Source organism: Heterocephalus glaber, unplaced genomic scaffold, assembly GCF_053883595.1.
Source record: "Heterocephalus glaber isolate CG9 unplaced genomic scaffold, H.glaber_assembly_v1.0 deba00001509, whole genome shotgun sequence".
Classification (NCBI taxonomy): Eukaryota; Metazoa; Chordata; class Mammalia; order Rodentia; family Bathyergidae; genus Heterocephalus; species Heterocephalus glaber.
This window is the reverse complement of record NW_028258325.1, coordinates 32,677,087-32,697,698: the sequence shown is the minus strand read 5'-3', so window position 1 is coordinate 32,697,698 and position 20,612 is coordinate 32,677,087. Positions and strand designations below refer to the sequence as shown.

The 20,612-nt window shown below is 36.4% G+C and overlaps 1 protein-coding gene across 3 annotated transcripts in view; it reads left to right on the top strand.

Annotated features, from left to right (window-relative positions):
* Window positions 1-20,612, top strand: part of Pds5a (PDS5 cohesin associated factor A) — a 137,125-nt gene that overhangs the window by 73,261 nt on the left and 43,252 nt on the right. For all 3 annotated transcript variants that reach the window (XM_087187836.1, XM_087187838.1, XM_087187837.1), the window contains exons 14-19: window positions 989-1,070; window positions 2,755-2,803; window positions 3,003-3,142; window positions 7,235-7,350; window positions 16,216-16,321; window positions 18,701-18,861. In XM_087187836.1, the coding sequence (XP_087043962.1) occupies window positions 989-1,070; window positions 2,755-2,803; window positions 3,003-3,142; window positions 7,235-7,350; window positions 16,216-16,321; window positions 18,701-18,861 (654 nt within the window). The remainder of the gene's footprint in view (window positions 1-988; window positions 1,071-2,754; window positions 2,804-3,002; window positions 3,143-7,234; window positions 7,351-16,215; window positions 16,322-18,700; window positions 18,862-20,612) is intronic.

Genomic DNA, 20,612 nt, shown 5'->3' with positions numbered 1-20,612 from the left:
AAAACCATACCCATAGAAATACCAGGGAGATTCTATGGCTGGTATTCTAGCTAAGCCTGCCATCCATTTTACTGGCCCATCAAGTAAGTTGGGTTTTTTTTTTGGTACTAGAGATCGAACTCAGGATCTTGCGCTTGCAGGGCAGGTAGCAGACCATCATTCTTTAAAAACTTTACAGACACGGCTGTGGATGTAGCTTAGTGGTGCCACACCTGCCTGGCAAGTGCAAAGTCCTGAGTTTGTTCCCTGGTAAGGGGGTGGGAGGTTTTTATAAGCAGTCACTAATACTTATGCCAAGTGGAGAAATCCTGCCCTAAAGTTTTAACATCTTATATTTCTAAGTATCTATCCAAAGGTACTCAGAAGTAGAGTAATTCTCAGAGAAGCTATGGGCACCTGAAAGCATGATGGAATTTATGTGAGAGCAAAGTCTGTTTTATGGAAAGAGAAGAGTATAGTATAAACAGTCAATTTAAACTTGTCATCTTGAATCTGTGTCAGACCTAAAGTATCGCATATAGATTCCTTAGCCATATTCAAAAAGCCTTTGTCATCTACTTCTCTATACCTTCATTATAATCTCATACTCTGTACGCATCCAAGCGTATAAATGTTTTTGAGTTTCCTATATGTGCCATGCACTTGGACATTTTATCTTTCCTTGAACTAGTACTTTCTACCTCTGTTTCAAATATCTTTCAGTTTCTTTATTTACCTAGAAAGATGTATTGATCCTTCTGAGCTCAGATACATATTTCCTCTGAAAGGTAGAGCACTTGCTTTGCTTAGCATATGAGCCCCTGGAATCGTCCTTATGAGAAGACATTTGCCATTTACACTAGATATCTTAAATCTCAATGACTAGTTACTTAAATTTTTATGTAGATGTAGAAAAATATGTATGTAAACCATGCACGAAGAAAAGTAAAGGTAAATAATTGGGAGTATTGTTAAATAATGCGTTTTTTCTTATTCATAAATTTTACAGAGCTCTCAATGAAATGTGGAAGTGTCAGAACATGCTTCGGAGTCATGTACGTGAGCTATTGGATTTGCACAAGCAGCCTACAGTAGGTTCATAATTTATTTAAATTAATAAACTATCATTTGTGAATTATTTGTTTACTTTTTCTGTAGTATTATATAATTAAGCAAGGAAAAGTATCTCAGATTTCTTTTCTTTTCTTTTCTTTTTTTTTTTTTTTGGTGCTAGGGATCTAACTTGGGCCCTTGTGTTTGTGAGGCAGGTTGCAGCATCACTGAGCTTACATCCCCAGCCCTATCTCACGTGCCAGTTAAATATAATTTTTGTAATTGTCCAAGCAAAATTTTCATATTAAATGAATATAATAAACTCATATTTTCTGGCATGGACAAAGAAATGGTGATTTCTTATTTATCAAGTATGTATGTTTGTATTTATTAGTTTGGTATTGGATATTGGACCTAGGGCCTTTTGCATGATAAGTGCACACTCTACCACTGAGCAATATCCCCCGGCCTGTCACGTTTTTAAATACTAAAAGTTTGTACATAGTTTTTAAATTTTCAAATAGTTAGAATCAGATATCAACAAGTTATGTTTGTGTGTCTCTCCCTCTCTCTCCCTCTCTCCCTCTCTCTCTCTCTATCTATCTCTATCTCTGAGACATTCTCACTGTTTTCCAGACTGGCCTTCAACTATGTATCCCAGGCTGGCCTTGAACTCTCAGCAATCCTCCTGCCTTGGTCTCCCCTCGCTGGGACTATGGGCATGTGCCACCACGCCAGGCTAGAAGTCTTTTTTTTTTTTTAACTGCGTAATTCTTATTCTATCAGTGTAGAGTTGATATTATCAATGCTATTATATCAATGTCAAAATAATAAATTTTACTCAAGTTTTCTGAAAGGCAAAGAGGAAAACTTAAAGTATCTTAATATGAGATTTTGCTTTGGGTTGGGTTGTTTTATTTTGTTTGAGATGGTGTCTTCCTATGTTGCTCAGGCTGGCCTCAAACTTGTGATCCTACCACATTAGTCTTCCAAGTAGCTAGGATTTTAATGGATCTTTACATGTGTTTGCTAGCTATGGGTATTTTGGGCCAGGAGACAACAAGCAAACCCTTCAAGGGCCCATGGATGCTAGAGCAGAGGCTGGCAAACTTTTTGTAAGTAGCCATTTAATAAAAACTTAGTTTTTGCCACCTATGCAATCTGTTTAGCTACTCAACTCTGCCTTGATGTACAAAAGCTGTCATAGATGATGCATAAATTAATGAGCATGACTGTTTTCCAGCAAGTTTATCAACAAAGACAAACTACACATTGGGATCACCTTTGGGGATTACCAACTTCTTATCCATATTATTTCCAATTTAATGTAAACTAAGCTAACAAAAATGGATTTTTTTGTGCGGTGGTGGGAAGCTTTGAAAATAGTTTTTAGAGGGGAGATTATTCTCATTTATGAGACAGATGTCAATCTTTGCTTAGGCTGCCTCTGAACTCCTTGGCCCAAGTTATCTTCCTGCCTCAGCTACTCTTAATTTTTTAATATCTTCTAGTAATATCTCTTTTCTTTGTATTTGCTTAACTTAATCATTGCTTCTCCACAGTTCTTTGCTGTCAAGTTTACGTATAGATATAGCAAGCCATTTTCCCTTGGGTAAATTGTGATGAACTGTGAAACATATACAATGATGAGCACTGATTTTTCTTAACAGCATATTCATTAGTATGTATGACTTCTTGTTTTATTTCTGTTTCAAATTTCAGTCAGAGGCTAACTGTTCTGCCATGTTTGGAAAACTGATGACCATAGCAAGTGAGTATGTTTATTCACCCAGTAAACATAATAAACATCAAAAGGGACCATTTATTTACCCAATGCTAAGAAAAATAATCCTTAATATTATTTCTAATAACAAGTTTCTAATTTTTTTTAATGGCACTGCAATTTTAAGACATTTAGTTTTTACTTTCATAGTTCTCTTCCTGTTATTGATTCATTTTTAATTTTGTAGAGAATTTGCCTGATCCTGGCAAAGCACAAGATTTTGTGAAGAAATTTAACCAGGTTCTTGGTGATGATGAGAAACTACGGTCTCAGTTGGAGTTATTAATCAGCCCTACTTGTTCATGCAAACAGGCAGACATTTGTGTGGTTAGTACATTATATTTTTATATTTGTTCTCCTACCTTATTTGCAGAAATCTATATTTATTTAGAGCCTTTTTGCATACAGTGATTTTTGTGAATTTAATATTATAAGCACTGAATTACTTAGCATTATATCTGTGGTCAATTTAATTCTTTTTATGACTCCCTACTATCCAGTCATAGTCCAGGAAAAAATTAGAGATGTAAGTCAGAGAGATTGGTCCTAGGAATTAAGTAAGACAGATTACTTCATATTTAGTAGTCATTCAGTGAATAAATAGTAATAGTTTTTTAAACGCTGTATATGTGTGAATCTACTTCTCTGTTGGCAAGGAAACAACCTGTCCTTATATCAGCAATAGAAATGTCATATATGTGCTTTCATTTATTGATAGGCTAAATTCCTAGGTAGACTTGTGTCTTCGTTCTATTTTTGGTTTTTTGGGGTTTTTTTTCAGTACTGGGGATCAAACCCCAGGACCTTGCGCTTGCCAGACAGGTGTGGCACCACTGAGCTACATCCCCAGCTCTTCATTCTACTTTTGAACTCTTTTATAGAGAACTAGTAGCATTGAAACTTATCTGGAAAGAAAACTTCATATGTTCATTTATTCATCATTTTATGAACCAGAGCATAGGTTTAAATTTTAACTATATTTTCACTAGTGTTACGGTCCTTAGTAAGTCACTCAGCTTTGCTGTGCTTCATTTTATTGATCTACAAATATGAACCTCTAGGATTTCCAAGAGAATAATATACTATGACATTTTACATATGGTTAATACAGGGCCCTCTTCATTGCCCCCCTATAGATTTAAATAACTGATACATTTTTTTTAATAATGGATAATTCTTATTGTTTTACATATACATAACAAGCAGTAGGAATCCACGTTGTGGATAATTTACAGTATTCATTTTTGTTTTTGTTTTTTTGGTAAAGGGGGTAGAACCGAGAGCCTTATACATCCTAGGCAAGTATTCTACCACTGAGCTACACCCCAGCCCTAGGCATACTGTTAAAATACATTGTATGCTTTAGAATGTGCATTATACATTGTTTCTCACCTTGCTTCCAGGTAACATGACAGAGGTGGGCAAATAAATATTTCAGTAAAGAATATAATGTGCTTAGTGTTGCTCTAGAGTCATGTGTTTTGGTCACACAGAGGAGCACCACTCACCCCTGGTGGGGGTGGGAATGGGTGAAGGAATAAGTGATTCCTGACTTGAGTCCTAAGGGTTAAGTAGGAATTAGATGACTGTGTCAATAGTGGCGACTGCCTTTCTAGTTTGGCTGGTGGCTAGATAACAGATGAGATACTACAGAAAATAAAAGAAAACTGTGTGTGAACTCTCAGCCGTTGTATTTAGAAGTCTGAGATTCAGGTCTTGTTGCTGTATATTAGCACAGTTATATCTCCTGGAGAAGTTTAACTCCCCGTAGGAATTGGTTGGCAATGAAAAAAAGACATTAAAAAGAATATACACATGCAAGTAAACCATTACTAATAAAAACAAAAAGAATATGGCAGTGTCTTCTGTGTATGTGAAAGGATACTTTAAAAATTGTATACTTTTGGGCCAGGGATTTAGCTAAGTAGTTCTGCTGTAGTTCTGCTGCCTGCCTCGCAAGCACAAGGACCCGAGTTCGATCCCCGGTACCAAAAAAAAAAAAATTGAATACTTTTGAGGTGGGCAGGAGGCACACTGCATGTTTGTGGGAAGCCTACACTGCATACCAAGACTCCGACTCTTTCTCTCTCTCTCTCTCTCTCAAAAAAGAAATTTGTACAAAGAGCTAAGGGATGTAAGGATGAACCTTTTTTTTTTTTTTTTTTTTTTTTTTTGGTACCAGGTAGCGGAACCACTGAGCTAAATCCCTGAACCTCTCAGGTGTTCTTCTGTTATAAGATTTGTGTGGGTTGTTAAAACTCTTTTCTAGTATTCTTTATTTATTTATTTTCTAGTATTATTGTTATATACATAGGTTTATTTCATATACTTCTGTTAGTGTTACACAAGTATCTTTCCTAGTTTTTGGATTTATTACTAAATTATTTTGAGTTTGCCTAGCAATTTTCCAGTAGTCATTTTTCTTGTTAAATGATCTCTGACATACTTAGGTAAAAAACAACTAAATTTTATGGCAGAGGAGAAAATACCTTTTTTGGAATACCTCACCAAATAAGACGAAGTTCAAAGAATTGTACAGTATTGAAATTCAGATTTAAAATGTGAACCCATAGCTTAGCACAAAATGTATAAGGCTTAGGCTGAATAAAATGTTTTATTTTTCAAATGCATTATAAAGTAAATCAGGCCTTCTAATGACTAGTTTTCCTCAGGATCTCAATTACTTGGGCTTATACTCAGATAACAAATATTGATATCAAGTTGAATATGACTATAATTTATATCAAGATGTCAATAATAGAGATCTTTTTCTCCTTTTCTGCTTTGTCTTCATATCCATAATGTATTGCTGTAGTACAAAAGCTTTTGAATAGGATGGTTAAAAAAATAATTTTAAAAAAGTGAAAATAAATAGGATGGTTACAATTTGTTGGTACATTGTAGTTTAGTAAACACATACCATGTGCATTTTATGGTCGCCCTCAATGGTATATACCTGTAAACCCAGGTATTTGGGAGGCTGAGGCAAGAGGATCTCATTTCAGGCTGGCCTTATCAACATAAGACTCCCATCTCAAAAAATAAAAATCAAAAAGGAAGAAGGATGATTGGTGTGTATTATCTCCTCAGCTAAAATACACATTTCACTCATCAGAAGCATTCACTTAAAAGCACTTCCCCAACCCCTACCTTCCTCTATCCCCCCCCTTGCTTTCGATGAACTCTGGCATTCTAGGCAAGTGTTCTACCCGAAAACTTTGTTCTTGTTTTGTTTTTGTTTTTTGTTACGGGGGATCGAACTCGGGACCTTGTGATTACGAAGCAGGTGGCGGAACCACTGACCTAAATCCCTGGCCCTGGAAAACTTTGTTCTTAAAAGTTAATTTCTTTTCAAGTACTCAACATATTTTAAATTCTTTCAGGAAGTCAGTCTCTATAATTAATTCCTTATCTTTAGAAACTTCCACCTAGAAGTAGGTGGCATTTTTATTTGATGTAATGCCACCATGTTTCATCATTGATTGAGACAGTTACTTTTATATTTAGATGGATCACATGGCCTGAAATAATTCTATCCTCAGTTATAAGTAAAATTGTAGAGGAGTGTATGGTTCTTACTTGTCCTTCATCGATGTTCTTTATAAATCTTTACAAATATTTATTCACTGAGAATATCTCCTCAAACTCTCCTCTGCCCTCTGCCACCCCCCACACAGAGACTTTCTCCGGGTCTCACTATCTCAGGTTGTCCCACCTGATCTTAAACTCTTAATCCACCTGCCTCTGTCTCCCAAATAGCTGGAACTAGTGGTTCATGCCACAATGCCTGGCTGGGTAGCCCCCCCCTTTTTTCAAGAAAGCGAGTAACTGAAAGAAAGTACAATATTTGATCAAATTATAAATTAATTTATAAAATAGTAAAACATACCCACAAAGGTACAAACTGTTACTCTGTTTTTCTTTTTTGTTTGTTTGTTTGTTTTGGGTACTGGGGATCAAACTCAAGACCTTTCACTTGTGAGGCAGGCATGGCGCCACTGAGCTAAATCCCCAGCCCTGTTTGTTTTATGAGACAGGGTCTCGCTTTGTAGTTCAGGCTGTCCCTGAACTCACTGTGTACCCCAGGCTGGCCTCGAACTAATAGCAATCCTCCTGCCTCTACCTCCCAAGTCCTGGGATTACAGACATGTGCCGCCACACCTAGCTATTGTGTTTTTCAAACATAGAGCATTAAAAAGAGTTGTTATATTAAACAATAATTAATGGGAGAATTATAGGCAAGTAGAGATCACAGAGAAACCACATCATCCCCTTCTGTCTTCCACTATCCATATTTTGTAGTGATTACTCATTGAGTCTATAGTCAGGTCTGAAACAGAAAATGTTTCTTATGCCTACAGTCATTTTTATTTTGAATGACAGTAAATCATACTTATGGTAAAACTTTTTTTTCTATAGAGAGAAATAGCTCGGAAACTTGCTAATCCTAAGCAACCAACAAATCCTTTTCTAGAGATGGTCAAATTTCTGTTGGAAAGAATTGCACCTGTGCACATTGATTCAGAAGCCATAAGGTAAGCTGGAAGGTTATATGCACTAAAAATAGGTTATAATCCTAAAATTCAATGTTGTAAGCTTAAATTTTGGGCCCTACACATACATTAAAGCAGTCCTTGTATTAATGCCAGAAGCATACATCATTGAAGCTGAAGAAAAGCCTGTTCATTTTATGATCTTTCTCTTTATTTAATAAAGAGTTCTAGTGATTATTTTTAGTCTACATATACTCAGTAAAGTAAACCGAGAACAGAGAAATGTAGAAATTTTCAGGCCTATATGCCTATCAACCAACCTACATTTTCTTAAGTGTTTTAATGTCCACATAGTATTCTGTTTATTTTACCACTGTTTGCTTGATGGACAAACCCAAGAATGGTGTATCCACAAGAGGTCCAGGGTTACCATTAAACAAATCTAGTTACAAAACAAGACTTTATTTTAGAGATGGGGATTTAGCTCAGTGGTTTCGCCGCCTGCTGCGCAAGCTCAAGGACCTGAGTTCAATCCCTGGTACCAAAAAAAAAGAATGAGCTATTTTGTGGCACTGGAATAGCCCTCTAATTTCTTAGAGTTCTTATATGCATATGACATCTCCTTGTTGGATGATTTTGAGAATTAGAGCTAAAAGTAAGTAAACTGGGATCTGAGACACTAATGGATACCTAATTAAATATTCCCATAATTTCTGACATTTTAGTTGTTTCTAATGATTTCTTTTTGTAAAATTTTGTGAAGGCTTTTCTCTTTCATTAATCACTTTTCCAGTATCTAGGTATCTCCTTCCCATTTGGGTACTATCTAGCACTTTTTTTCCCCCTCTAACATCCACGTTTGGAGGCCTGGTTCTAGTGCCCAAGCACTGCTATGGCTGTATTGAAATGCTGAGTTAATGTGTGTTAGTATAGGAGAGCTGCCATGATATCACAAACCGGGCAGGTTAAACAATGGGCATGTTTTTGTCATATTTGTAGAGGTTAGACATCTGATATTAAGATGTCTGAAGTTTGATTTGTTCTGAAGCCTCTCTCCTTGGCTTACAGACTAAGGAACTATAGTTTTGAGGAAATAAGTGGTTTGTTCACAGGTGGTTATATCCAAAACCATAATGTAATTAGGTATTATTTTCCATGTCAGTGTCCTTTATTCTGTACCATTTTATTTTGTGCGTTTGCGTGTGCGTGCACTCAAATTGAACCCTGGGCCTCACACATGCTGAGGGTGCCCACTACCATTGAGCTATACCTCCATCCTTGTATCATTTGATTTTAATGGGCTATCAAAGATATGATTTCATAGAAATAAGCACTGTTACTACACATACTTGTTTTTTTTTTTGGTACTGGGCATTGAACTTGGGACCTTGCACTTGCAAGGCAGACGCCAGAACCACTGAGCTAAATTCCCAGCCCTATACATACTAATTTTGAAAGACATGTGTAATTGCATTAGGAAAGCATGGCCTCAATGAGGCTTCAGCAGGGTTTTATTACTTCAGTAAATTATAATAAGCTGTTGTTTGATCTCCAACTTTAAAACACCAAAAACTTAATTTATACAGTAGCATCATGAGCTGTTTGAACTATGATTTTTTTAAAAGAATGATTTCACCAGAATGCTAGTATGTTAATTTTAATATTGCTTCCATGTAGCCTAATCTTTATGGAATATTAAATTAAAAATAGAGGGTTTTACAGATTGCTTTTTTTGGAGAAGCAATTTATAAAATACATTGAGTAACTGGGCAAGAATATACAACCTAAGTTGTGTACAGTAGATTCGTTGTTAGAGAATCCCCCAGAAATAGGTGGCATAACTACTGGATAGTATAAGAATGTAGGAATTAACCGGGAGTGGTGACACAGGCCTGGGATCTCAGCACTGTGGGCAACTGAGGCAGGAGGATCACCAGAAGTTCAACCAGCTTGGGCTACATAATGAGTTCAAGGCCAGCCTGAACTACAAAGTGTGATGCTGTCTCAAAAAAAAAAAGAATGTAGGGATTAGCCACATGAGAGGTGAAAGGGACATGGTAAATATAGGCTGTCATTAGCCCTTTGTGTGTGGGTTATTTAAGGTACTGTGAGATTCTCTTTCTTTAGGGGCAGTAAGCCAAAGTGGTAGCATCTGCATGTAATATCAGCTACTCAGAAGGACCAAAAGTTCAAGGCTAGCTCGGACAACATAGCAAGACTCTGTCTCAAAATAAATATGAAAAGGGATGTGAATTAGCTCAACACTCCCTGCCTTCAAAATCAAATACTGTAATCAATGAACAACATAAAATAAGGACAAGAATAATTACTATTTACTGTTTTTGAAAGGCTTATACATAAAATACATTAAAAAAGTAGAACATACTGCCTTACACATATTATGTACTGAAGAAATGTTGGTAGCTACCTACAGCAGACACAAAAGAACAAAAGCAGGAAGAATTAATAAATATTTAGATGGGATAGAGATGTAGTTCAGTGATAGTGTATCCTTACCATGCATGAGGCCTTGGGTTTGATTCATGTCACCATATAAAAAGACAGAAAAGAAAGAAATATTTAGAAATTGCCTGTACTTCTGCCATAATTCAGAATTTTGAAAGAAAAAGTTGATAGGAGGGCCGGGGATTTAGCTCAGTGGTTTTGCCACCTGCTGCGCAAGCACAAGGACCCGAGTTCGATCCCTGGTACCAAAAAAAAAAGTTGAGAGGAGTAGAAAATTATCCAAAATAAAACCATTTTTGTTTGTTCTTTAGCATGTTTTCTGTGGACATAGGTCTATACAGATACAAATACTATAGTTAGTATATGCTTTGTAGATAGTAGTTGAAAAGTAGTTATTGCGATAGTAGTCAGAACGCAGAAAAGTGGATTTTTTTTTAATTGAGTGCTGAATCCTAAGGAAAAATAAGGGGGCTTGCAGCAAATAAATTCATTAAATTAAAAAACGTTTTAAAGATACATGGTCAACAATAGAAAAATCAGACGAGTAATATCACAAATACCAAAGAGACAAAAAAGTAGCATGGTGGGAGGGTACCCAGAAGTTAAATTAGTTTAGAACTAAAAAGCATCAAATGGAATTAGGAAAAGGAAAGAAAAAATTCAATGGCCAAAACAATTCTCTTGGGACATCAAAGGCAAATCCAGAGTTTTGAGGATCCAGAAAGGCCTAGAACAGGCTATTATCTGCATTGCGGTACACACAGCAAATGAGAATATCTGAGCAGAGTAAATTGCACAGGCCTAGTGTTAGTTAACTGGCCCAGCTCACCAGGATCCCACTAAGTCCCACTTGACTACCTTGAGGTTTGAGATTACAAGCATATACTAATACCAGAATTTTTACCAGCATTCCTTCTAGTTCACTGCCAGTAAACAATTATTTAAGGGATATTTTGTCACAGTTCTAAACTGCTTTTTTTCATGAATTGGGATGTGGGGACAACCAATGTAGAAAGTCACAAAAAGTAAAAGAGAAAAATGAGATGATGGCAAAAGAATAATTTTGAAGAAGAGTCTTAATGTTTTTAGTGAAAGAATTTTGAACATTCATATACATTTGGAGTTGGCCCTGTTGCTGGTGCATGCCTGTAGACCCAGCACTTGAAAAGCTTAGGCAGCTGGACCCCCTAAGTCCCAAGAGATGGAGACCAGCCGGGCAACATAACAAGACCCCATTTCCACAAAACAAACAGAACAAATGCATTTGAAAAGTACCAAAAGAAGAAAAATTAAAGAAGAGAGGAGGGAACATAACTGGTTGTTTTTTGTTGTTGTTTTTGGTACCGGGGATGGAACTCGGGACCTTGCGCTTGTGCGGCAGGTGCCAGAACCACTGAGCTAAATCCCTGGCCCGGAACATAACTGTTATAGAGCATCTTTCCTAAGAAAGAGGAGCAGGAAGAACATCTTCTCCCATGACATAATCAAAATAATAGGTGCACATTAGATGAGATCAGAAGATAAATTATAGAAGTTTCCACCCAAGGCCTCCACTATTCTCCATTATGTTAAAGGTGAGGTGTCTGCTCAGGGGAGGGATTTATATCCAAGTTAGAATGGTGAAGATCTGTTAAAATTTGTAGTACAGGAGAGAAAAGCAATTTTGAGGAGGCAGTTGATTGATAATGGTCTTGGGCCTCATAATATACCTATAAAATGTATGGAATATATATTATTTATCTAATTTGTAAATGAGGAAAAATATCTCCATAAAATGACGGACTATAATACTAGTTTCAAGAATTGAGTCCTGGTGGCGCACATCTATAATACCTGCACTCAGGAGGCTGAGGCAGGAGGATCACCACAAGTTTGAGGCCAGCTTGAACTACATAGTGAGACCCTATCTCAAAAAAACCAAAGCTTTTATACATAGGGGAGGGGGGATTGGAATGTAATTTAAATTTATTTAAAAAAAAAAAAAAAGAATTGAGTCCTGGGGAGGCTGAGGCAGGAGGATCACAAAGCCAGCCTGGGCTACAAAGTGAGTTCAAGGCCAACGTGAACTGCTTAGCAAAACCTCACCTCAAAAAGACCAAAAAAAAAAGAATTGAGTCTTATTGCTCCTGAGTGAGTGGTGATTAGAAAATCACAGTGAAAGCTGAGAGAATGTTTGATTTGTTTTGCACTGTTATTTCCAGAACAGACCATGAGCCTTTGTATGTGATAGGTTGTCAATAAGCAATTTTTTTTCCCCAGTATCAGGGATCGAACTCAGGACCTTGCACTTGCAAGGCAGGCACGGTGCCACTGAGCTAAGTCCCTGGCCCTATAAACATTTATTTTAAAATATGTGCAAAAAAACCTATTGCAAGTGGTTAGATTTGTAAATTCTTTCAAACACTTCAAATCTTTAATTCATGCATAATTTATAATAGGATTTTCTCCTAATAAGCTAAATTCATGATGTTATTCACAAATTAGGAAAGTCATGCTAAAGATCTGGAGAAAATACTTGCAAGACATATGTCTATATAAAGAATTCTTACTACTCAATAATGAGAGAAATAATCCAATTTTAAAATGGTAAGAAGATTTGAACAGACACTTCACCAATAAGATATACAAGTGTTTAAAATGCGTATGCAAGAAAAGACAGTACTATTACACATTAGGAAAATCCAAATTCAAATTAAAATGAGAAATACCATTACACACTCGAACTATGACTTAAATTAATGATTCTGACCATACCAAGTATTGGTGAGGTAGAAAATAGTTTCTTGTAATATTAAATATATGTATAAGATATAATAAAAATACACAGTGAATGTTCAGATTTTTAAAAATTAACAGTAAATACTTGACATCCTCAGAATACTATTCATTCATACCACTTTCTAAAATAGTTCTGGAAGTCCTTTTTCGTGAATATCTTTACAAAGTATGATTGTAAAATGTGAATACTGCTGCTGAATACCACCCAACAAAAGGCAGGCTTATCAGTACATTAAAGTGTGTAATGTATCTATCTAATTCAGCAGATTGGGCATCATATGACTTCTGGCCCTTACAGAAGACTATGAAAGGGAAGTTTTGAATTAGTTCAGGACATCAAGGTAGCCATAGCAGTGCAACTAAGTTAGACGCAAAAGTGAACTTTCAGAATTGCTTCAGAAAATAGCAAGTACGATGGGATAAATGTGTTTCAAGCAAGTGGGAATATTTTGAAATGGATTAATGACAGTATGTCTTACGGTAATAAATTTTTTAAAGATTTAAATATTCACTGTTTTTTTTTTTTATCATACCTTGTATAATATCACCATTCCAGCCCAGGAATCTCAACAATATATATTTGCCTAAGAGGAAAAGAAAAGTATTCCAATAGAGGCTAGTACCTAACTGCTTTTAGTAGGTTGTCATAATACAGTGATACTCGGTTGTCGAACATCTCCACGCCCAAACTTTCCACTACTTTAACAGCAAAATTCAAAAAACAAATCAGCTCAGTGTTTGTAATTTTGCTCTGGCATCAAACCAAAAATCCAACTTGAAAAATCTGTGTGGGCCAAGAGTAAGTCACGCATTACGTCTCACCGCAGACACAAAGGGATGATGTTTCAGTCTAAGCTTTGTTCTTGCAAAGACTACGTGTAGTGCTTGTGTTAGTACATTAAAGCATTCATCATTGTGCTTTTTTTTTTTTACTTCATTTATGTAAAATATCACAACCATGAATGGCTCCAAAGAAAGTGATACTAGCAGTAAAGCTGAGAGGAAACTGAACTGAGAATCACAATAGAGTTAAAGAAAGAAGTCATTGTGAAATTTGATAAAGTTCCAGAAAAATGAATTTATAAGTGTAGGTTTTGGGCCTGAGAACGAATTATTTGGTTTTCCATTGTATGGGAAAAATATGTTCCGCTTTCAAACTTTTCCATGTTTGAGCACAAATTTGGTATGAATTGAGTTCAACAACCATGGTATCTGTTGCTACATCTGTAAACTAGAAATATCCAGAAGTCTATCAGTTGGGAGTTGATAAACATTGTGGTACATCCATGCAATGGAATGCCAAGCAAGCAAAGTTACAAACTGCTGATTACACAGCAGTATGAATAAATCTCAAAAGCAATATGGATAAATCTCAAAATTATTATGTCATTAAAAGATGTGAGGCACAAAGTATGTGAAGTATAGAAAAGGCAGGGGGTGGGTGCTTTAAAGACGATAGCAACAAAAGGCAGATAAGCAATTTTGTGCTGAGATAGGAATGATATATTGCTGGTGGGAATGTAAAATGGTGGTGTTTTTTCTTATTTTGTTTTTGTCTGTTCAAAACAGGGTCTTGCTATATAGTCCAGGCTGACCTTGAATGCACAGTGTAGCCCAGGCTGGCCTCAGACTCATGGTGATCCTCCTGCCATAGCCTTCTGAGTGCTGAGATTACAGACGTGTGCTACCACGCTCTATAGCACTTCTTGAAAAGTTCAACAAAGTTACCATATGACCTAGCAGTTCCCCTTCTAAGTATATGTCCCAGAGAAATAAAAATCTGTGTCCATACTAAACCTATACATAAATATTTATAGCATAATTATTCATAGAAATGACAAAACAAATGTCTTATCAACTGATTGATAATTTTTTTTTTTGGTACTATTATAGGAGTGGAACCGAGGGCCTCATGCTTACCAGGCTAAGTGCTGTGCTACTGAGCTACATCCCCAGCCCTTGATATTAAATCTTAAATTCAAGTAGTAGAATACTATTTGGAAATTTTTTTTAATGGTATATTGATACAAGCTACAACCTGGGTGAACCATGTGAGCATTCTGATAAGTGAAAGAAGTCAGTACGGAAGACCAAACACTATGATTTCATTAACGTGAAATGTTCAGAACAGGCAAATGTATAGAGGCAGAAAATAGATTAGTAGATGCCTCAGCCTAGGAGGAGTAAGGATGAGTGAGGAGTGACTGCTTAATGGGTAAGGGGTTTGATATATTTCAAGCTAATGTTTTTACACACATACATACATTGTATTTTCTTTTCCCAAAATGATGTGTCAAGTAAAGATATGGTTGATTTTTTTTTTTTTTTTTTTAGTACCAGGAATCAAACTTGGGACCTTGGCTTGTGAGGCAGGCACCGGAACCACTGAGCTAAATCCTCGGCCCGATAATTGTTGAATTTTTAAATTATATTTTGGATTAAAAGGAAAGTTCAAATGCTACAAATAGTTTAAATTTCAAGTTCCCCTGTAGTCTTAGCTACTTGGGAGAGTGAGGCAGGAGAATTGCTTGAGCCTACAAGTTCAAAGCCAGCCCACATTACATAGTAGGACTCTTGTCCTCCTTAATCCAAAAGAGTAATTTTATTCACATGTGTTGGTCTTATAATAAAGTAATACTTTCTCCAGTTTACTGATGAGGAAATAATCTAAAAACCAAAACTCACATTTGTGTTTTTGCAGTGCTGGGAATTGAGCCCAGACCTCTTGCATAGTTTTTGTTTTTGGCAGTGCTGGAGATTGAACCCAAGGCCTTCATATTTGAGACAGGGTCATTAAGTTGCCTAGACTCAAATTGAATTTGGCTCAAATTTAGGAACCTCCTGCCTTAGCCTCCCAAAGTTAGGTGATTATAAGTATGTACCACCATGCCCAGCTACATAGTCTTTCATTCACCAAATAATGTTTTATTTTATGGTGGGAAGTATGTTTGAAAAAAATTTTCATCATTTTGGACAATAGTTTCTCTTTAATGAATCTGTATGTTGGTATGGCTTGATGCATCTGATGAATTGCTTCTTTGCTTTTAATAACTAGGATTAGAATTAGTCATTCAGTAGGTGAATTGTAAGTAGATTAATATTATTGTCTGGGTATGTAACTTTTTTGTTGGGATTTTGGGGCTTGGGGGAGTTTTTTGAGACTGGGTCTTGCTGTGTAGTTCAGGCTGACCTTGAACTCACTATGTAGGCCAGGCTGGCCTCAAACTCACAACAGTCTTCTGCCTCAGCCTCCCAAGTGCTGAGATTATGGACCTGTGCCACCATATCCAGCAGTGTTTGTTACTATTTGCATTTTGTTTGAGTGAATTGTCATTAATGGACTTGCCAATGGCTTTTTGTTATTTTTCTTAAAATTACAATTTATGTAAGGAAATGAATACAATATGAAATTTTTTATATAAATATGTCACTTAATTTTTATTTTCAGTAGAGTTATAATTATTAATATTATAACACATTGCAATTTTTTCAGGAGAATGTAAATCCCACGTATCAAAAGGAAGACAAAGTTTAGTTACTCCCCCTCTGCAGAAACTTCTTTGAACCTGATTTTTTAATTTGATATGTATTCCAGAACAATGCAATTAGGGTAATTACTAATCTTATAATATTACTAATTTATATTTTCTTTTTTTTTTTAAGTGCACTAGTAAAATTGATGAATAAATCAATAGAGGGGACAGCAGATGATGAAGAGGAGGGTGTAAGTCCAGATACAGCTATTCGTTCAGGACTTGAACTTCTTAAGGTATTTTTGAAACAGTTTTATTGCCATTTATTTTCATGGTATCATAATTTACATTCCCTTCAGGATATGCAAAGCTGAGGCTTATTTTATTGGAAATTACTCAGAAGATGAAAAATTTATGGTAGAGGTCAGATTTTACAAAAATAGGTTTTTTTACAATAATAAAGTATTTTAAGGATAAAATGTTTTGGGGTTTTACTGTTTTGTTCATCATTTTCTTGCCTGCTATGCTTGTGACAATGAGTGCTAAATAATCTTGTCTTACCTTTCAGAAAACTTGCATCTGAGGCAGTTGACTGCCCATAGGAATTATTATAATACATCCTTTGTCTGATTGGGAATTCTTAACAATTATTAGTCATAGTAAATTCCAAAATGTTCAACAAATTGAACAGTTAGTTAGAGCCAAATGACTCAAGGCTGTGGACATAATACAACTGAAGAATAGGGGCTGCTTTGGGGAATAATGGGAGAAAAACTTGGTTCCAGATGACAGAGTGCCATTGGGCAGAAAGGTACTGGAGCCACCTTGAACCTGCTGTTTGAAAAGTCACAACACTTGATAGAGCTTTCATTGGATGGAATAAAGAGGGGGGGAAAAATTGAAGCCAAAGAGCGACTGAAACCACTGTACCTAATTTAAGGGAGGAAAAGACAAAACAGTGCAGAGGACCTTCAATAGAAAAAAGAGTGATGGGATCATACTGAGATTGTCTTAAATATTTCTTTGAAAAGAATTGGTATGATGTTTCATGAATAAGCTTTTAATTATATTTTTAAAAGTAAGGTCACCTTTAACATAAATGATAGGTTGGGCCGGGGATTTAGCTCAGTGGTTCCGCTGCCTGCCTTGCAAGCGCAAGGTCCTGAGTTCGTTCCCTGGTACAAAAAAAAATTAAAATAAAATAAACATAAATAATAGGTTGTTTTTCACTCCATTTTTCAAATTCTCCATGTTTCTGTAAATAATTAAAACTTCCTAACTAAATGTTACCACTGCAAAGCTCACTGAAATAATCTCTGTACTTATAACTCATTTGAAAAATGCTTACTGAATAAGTTAAAGACTTCCTGCTTTAATCTTTTCCTTTCCTCTCCAATTTTAGCCCTTATTTCTGATATTACACTGAACTATTTCTACTTCATGAAAAGTAGACTTTGTAGACATGTCACATATAAGTTGCTATAAGTTCTTTAAGGATAAGCTAGGGGTCACATCGTAACAAAGGAGTAATTACATGTTTGGAGTTGTCATTAAAAGTTCACAATGAGGGCCGGGGATTTAGCTCAGTGGTTCCACCACCTGCTGTGCAAGCTCAAGGACCTGAGTTCGATCCCCGGTACCAAAAAAAAAAAGTTAACAATGATGCCATTGAGGGGCCGGGGATTTAGCTCAATGGTTTTGCCGCCGACTGTGCAAGCGCAAGGACCTGAGTTTGATCCCCGGTACCAAAAAAAAAATTCACACTGATTGCTTCTTGGTTGATAGTTACGATGAATGAAGCTTTTGTGATAAATTTCATTTCACCTCAACTGACAGTAGTATTTAATATTAGACTATTACACTTCTTTTAAAAAGAGCTAAGCTGGGCTGGGGATTTAGCTCAGTGGTTCCGCCGCCTGCCTCACAAGCACAAGGTCCCGAGTTTGATCCCTGGTACCAAAAAACAAAAGAGCTAAGCTTGGGCCGGGGATTTAGCTCAGTGGTTCCGCCGCCTGCCTCACAAGCACAAGGTCCCGAGTTTGATCCCTGGTACCAAAAAACAAAAGAGCTAAGCTTGGGCCAGGGATTTAGCTCAGTGGTTCCGCTACCTGCCTCGCAAGCAGGTCCTGAGTTTGATCTCTGGTACCAAAAAAAAAAAGAGCTAAGCTTTTTGCATTTCATCTAACAGAATACACTAGGCTGTGAAGAAGAAAATGGGCCGAAGGCTGTATATCAACTGTCATAAGGAAGTAACAGGAAGCTGCCTCAAGTGTTCCTGTTAATGTGTCATTAGCCTCAACTAACTGCAAGAGAGGACAGGAGATTAACATTTACCACATATAGCTAATGTGTGTTCTAGAACTTTAAATTGTGTTTACTATAGAAAATAATTCTCCTTTTTTAAACCACTCAACAGTTTCTCCCCCAAGTGTCACTTGGGCAGTGTGTTTGTTTACATACTGTGTATCCCAACCATCGCTTGGGCAGGTGTCATTTTGATTCTTGTATTGAATAAATTTGATAAAAATGTCATTTTTATATTTCCTCTTCTCACAAAAATTAATGAAAAGGTATGCAGTTTCTGGTCATTCTGTATTTAAATAATTGGACTGGTAAGTGGTGAATGGTGAATAGAACCATTGTCTGTACTTCTAAACCTGTATCTATTCCTCTAGGTTTTGTCTTTCACACATCCTACCTCGTTCCACTCTGCAGAGACTTATGAATCCTTGTTACAGTGCCTAAGAATGGAGGATGATAAGGTAGCAGAAGCTGCAATACAGATTTTTAGAAATACGGGCCACAAAATAGAAACAGATCTTCCTCAGATACGATCGTGAGTACATTTTTCAATGGTAAACACAAAAGTTTTTTCAGTGTTAGAGCCATAGAATCATTGTTTCCCTTTCATGTAGGAAGATAGGAAAAAGAAAAGACTTTCATTTAAAAGCTTAGTGGCATCGCACCTGCCTTGCAAGCACAAGGTCCTAAGTTTCATCCCCAGTACCAAAAAAAATAAAATAAAAGGACTTCTTTTGTGTCCTCTTTTATCTCTACCTTGCCTTACCCTACCACCGCTAAAATTTAGGGAGACGAACAAACTTAAACTGTTTCTTTAATCAAGCTATTACTGAATTTAGCAATACTTTAACTTGTGATTAATGTATCTTCCTAATCTGAATATGTTCATATTTTTCTAAGTGGATCCTAAATTTAATAACTGTTACCTTCTTATCCCACCAAAGAATGAGGCAAATAATGTACTTTATGAAATACTTAGTAGTTGCATGTTTATTGGCACTGGTGCTTATGTTACCTTGATCTTTCCCTGTTGCTCAGTTTCCCTCTCATAAGAAAGAAGTACATTTTGGTATTTTCACTTTGTTATCTTGAAGAGATTTCCTTTAGGGTTACACTTGTGCTAAGAGTTTGGATTTTAACTATGTGGGAGACATCTTTTGGAAGAGGTACACTGCTCATATTTGTGGAATCAGGTATACAGGGGATATGCAAGTAATTTATGGTATATCTAAACACAAACCAATTCTTCATAGGATAATAGACAAATGTACTCCTGACATTTTTATTAAATTTGTGAGCTAATAATTTGTGAAATAATTCGGTATTTATTTTGCATTGTCTTAATTCTCAGCACTTTAGTGGCGAATGCAAAAGAATTAGTCTTTCCCTGCCTTCAAGGATTTTATAGTCTAGAGGTGATGTGTGTGTGTGTGTGTGTGTGTGTGTGTGTATGATCTTTGACCTAGTAGTTTAAAATTTCTGTTGAGGTTTTTTTTTTTTTTTTTTGCTACTGGGGGTCAAACTCAGGTCCTTGCACGCTTGCACAGCACACGTCGAAACCACTGAGCTAAATCCCCAGCCCTCTGTTGAGTTTTTTAAGGTAGGAAAACCCATACTTTAAGGCAAATCATCTATTTGTAAAAGAATTCTATCCCAAAGGAAGCAGTAAAAACAAGTATCACTAGAAGAGTTAAATTTGGGCCCAAGAAATAAAACCTCTTGTTCTTTTTTTTTTTTTTGGTACTAGGGATCGAACTCGGGTCCTTGCACTTGTGAGGCAGGCGCCGGAACCACTGAGCTAAATTCCTGGCCCAAAACCTCTTGTTCTTAAGAGTAGTCGAAAGCTGGATGTGGTGGCTACACCTGCAATCCCAGCACTCCAGAGCCTTGAAGTTGCCACAGGTTCAAGGTTAGCCTGGGCCACGTAGTGAGTTCAAGGCTAGCATGATCTGCATAGCAACACCCTGTATCCAAAAAAAGGCAAATTGTCTTCAATAGACTTTATCTAAGGGCCAGGGATTTAGCTCAGTGGCACCATGCCTGCCTTGCAAGCACAAGGACCTGAGTTCAATCCCCGGACCGACAAAAAAAAAAATCTTAGTAGCCTTTATCTTAAAACATTGTATTTCTTTTTACTTGGAAACAGTGAGGGAGATTTAAATCTTTCAGTAAATCAGATAATTTTTAGGAGAGACTTCTCTACCAGCTTTACATCCAAATAGGGAAAGTGAGAGACAACCAAAAGATTTGTGGGTTTATGAGCTTAAAAAAAAAACAAAAGAAAAA